The sequence below is a fragment of the Heterocephalus glaber genome, unplaced genomic scaffold, assembly GCF_053883595.1.
Source record: "Heterocephalus glaber isolate CG9 unplaced genomic scaffold, H.glaber_assembly_v1.0 deba00001610, whole genome shotgun sequence".
NCBI classification, from domain to species: Eukaryota; Metazoa; Chordata; class Mammalia; order Rodentia; family Bathyergidae; genus Heterocephalus; species Heterocephalus glaber.
The window spans coordinates 15,933,346-15,935,164 of NW_028258381.1; the positions used below are offsets into that span (position 1 = coordinate 15,933,346).

Consider the following 1,819-nt stretch of genomic DNA (forward strand, 5'->3'; position numbering starts at 1 on the left):
TCTGAGCCAGGACCTCACACCTGCTAGGCAAGCACTCTACCACTGAGTTACATCCCCAGCTCTCTCTCTCTTTAAACCCTTGCTCATCGGGGGAGGAGCGGCTTCTTACCGAAAGCTACAAATGGCAGGGACGGATGTCTCTAGCCCACGGCCAGAGAGGCCCTGGGGCCTGCCAACTGCTGTCTAAGTGAGCTCGGAAGATGATTCCCAGCCTTGAGACTCCAGCCCTGGCTGCCACGTGATTGCAGGGCAGGGAAAACCGGGAGTGCCTGAGCCCTGGCAGCCAGAATTACAACTAGATTCCTGACCCCCCCGAAACTGTTAGAAAATAAGTTTATTGCTTGTTTTAAGCTGCAAAGTTTGGGGCAATTTGTTACCTAAATAATAGATAATTAATACAAAGATATTGCTTATTATTCAAATAAAGCCCCAGAACAGCACTATCCCTTTTAGAAAGCAAGATTCACTTCTCCGTGTTTTTCTTTAGTTTGGCCACCAGGAAAAGAACTGGTATGGCTCGACTTTAATAACTGTGCAAAGCCCATGGCCTGCCTATCTGTGTTCCTGTTCCTGGCCTTTCATTTAATTCTGACTTGTCTTTTTTTTAAGCCTTGATTTTTTTAGTTCATCTTTATGTTTTTCTGTAGTATATGAATTATGTTAAGCCACTTTAAATTTAGCTTACAGAGAAGCGAGGTATTCACGAATCACTTTACTTTTTTTTTTACTTAAAAATAGTTTTGCACTTTTGTGAAGAAAGTTTTGCACATGTTGAACACGAGGTGCCCGGAGGTGGAGCCGGGGAAGGTCATGTTATGGAAGCATGGTTCTGGACCTGTGGGCACAGTTAATCCGGATTGGATCAGAAATATCAAGTGATAATGACAAAAAAGAAAAAGAGATGGCAATTGATTGTCACCCTGGGGCCAAGGGCTCGCTCAGTCACGCACTGTGGTATCTTTAAAATCTATTCGTTGCACCAGACCCCAAGGTCCTTCCGCGCCGCCCGCCCCGCCCCTCTGGCTCTTACCCCGGCCCCGCCCTTCCCTGCCCCCTTCCCCGCCCCGGCCCCGCCCTCGAGCGTTCCGCCACTTGGCCCAGCTGGCTTCTTCCACTCAGGCCCTTCCTTCTCAGCCTTGCCCCGCCCTTCGCACGCCTCATCACCCCTCTAGCCCCGCCCATCTCCCTCCTAGTCCCGCCCCTTCCCATTGGTGGCCCCGCCTCTCCCCGTGGCCCTGCCCCCGCCCGTCCGCCGGCCTCCGTCCGTTGCGCGCCCCGCCCTCCCTCTCCGCGCCCGCGCGCGCCTTCCCAGCCCCGTCAGGAGCACTCCCTTCGGGGCGGTTGGGCCGCGCGCCTGTGGGGCGGGGTCGGAGGAGGAGACCAAGCCAATGGGGCGCGGCGGTGGCGGCGGCGGCGGCTGGGTCGGGCCCCGACGGGCGGCGGCGGCTGAGGTGGAGGCGGTGGGCGGCAGTAGCGGCGGTGGCGGTGGCGGCGGCGGCGGGAAGATGGCGGCGCCCGTGCTGCTGAGAGTGTCTGTGCCGCGCTGGGAGCGGGTGGCGCGGTGCGCCGTGTGCGCCGCCGGGATCCTGCTGTCCATCTACGCCTACCACGTGGAGCGGGAGAAGGAGCGCGACCCGGAGCACCGGGCCCTCTGCGACCTGGGGCCGTGGGTGAGGTGCTCGGCCGCCCTTGTCTCCAGGTAGCGCGGCGCGGGGCTGGGGGCGCGGCGGGGGGCGGCGGCCTCGGGGCGGGGAGGCCGGGAGCGCTGAGGTGGCAGCGGGAGGCCGCGAGGTCGGGCGGCCGGGGTGGGGGGCGGGAG

At 59.8% G+C, this 1,819-nt stretch overlaps 1 protein-coding gene across 2 annotated transcripts in view; it reads left to right on the forward strand.

The window, feature by feature from the left end:
• The first annotated feature begins 1,287 nt into the window (after positions 1-1,287).
• The window catches only part of Vkorc1l1 (vitamin K epoxide reductase complex subunit 1L1), a 66,945-nt gene continuing 66,413 nt past the window's right edge, over positions 1,288-1,819 (forward strand). Inside the window, exon 1 of one of the 2 annotated variants that reach the window (XM_013070464.3) lies at positions 1,288-1,699. In XM_013070464.3, the coding sequence (XP_012925918.2) occupies positions 1,389-1,699 (311 nt within the window). In that variant the 5' untranslated portion in view covers positions 1,288-1,388. The remainder of the gene's footprint in view (positions 1,700-1,819) is intronic. The other variant, XM_004839980.4, reaches the window with a different exon arrangement.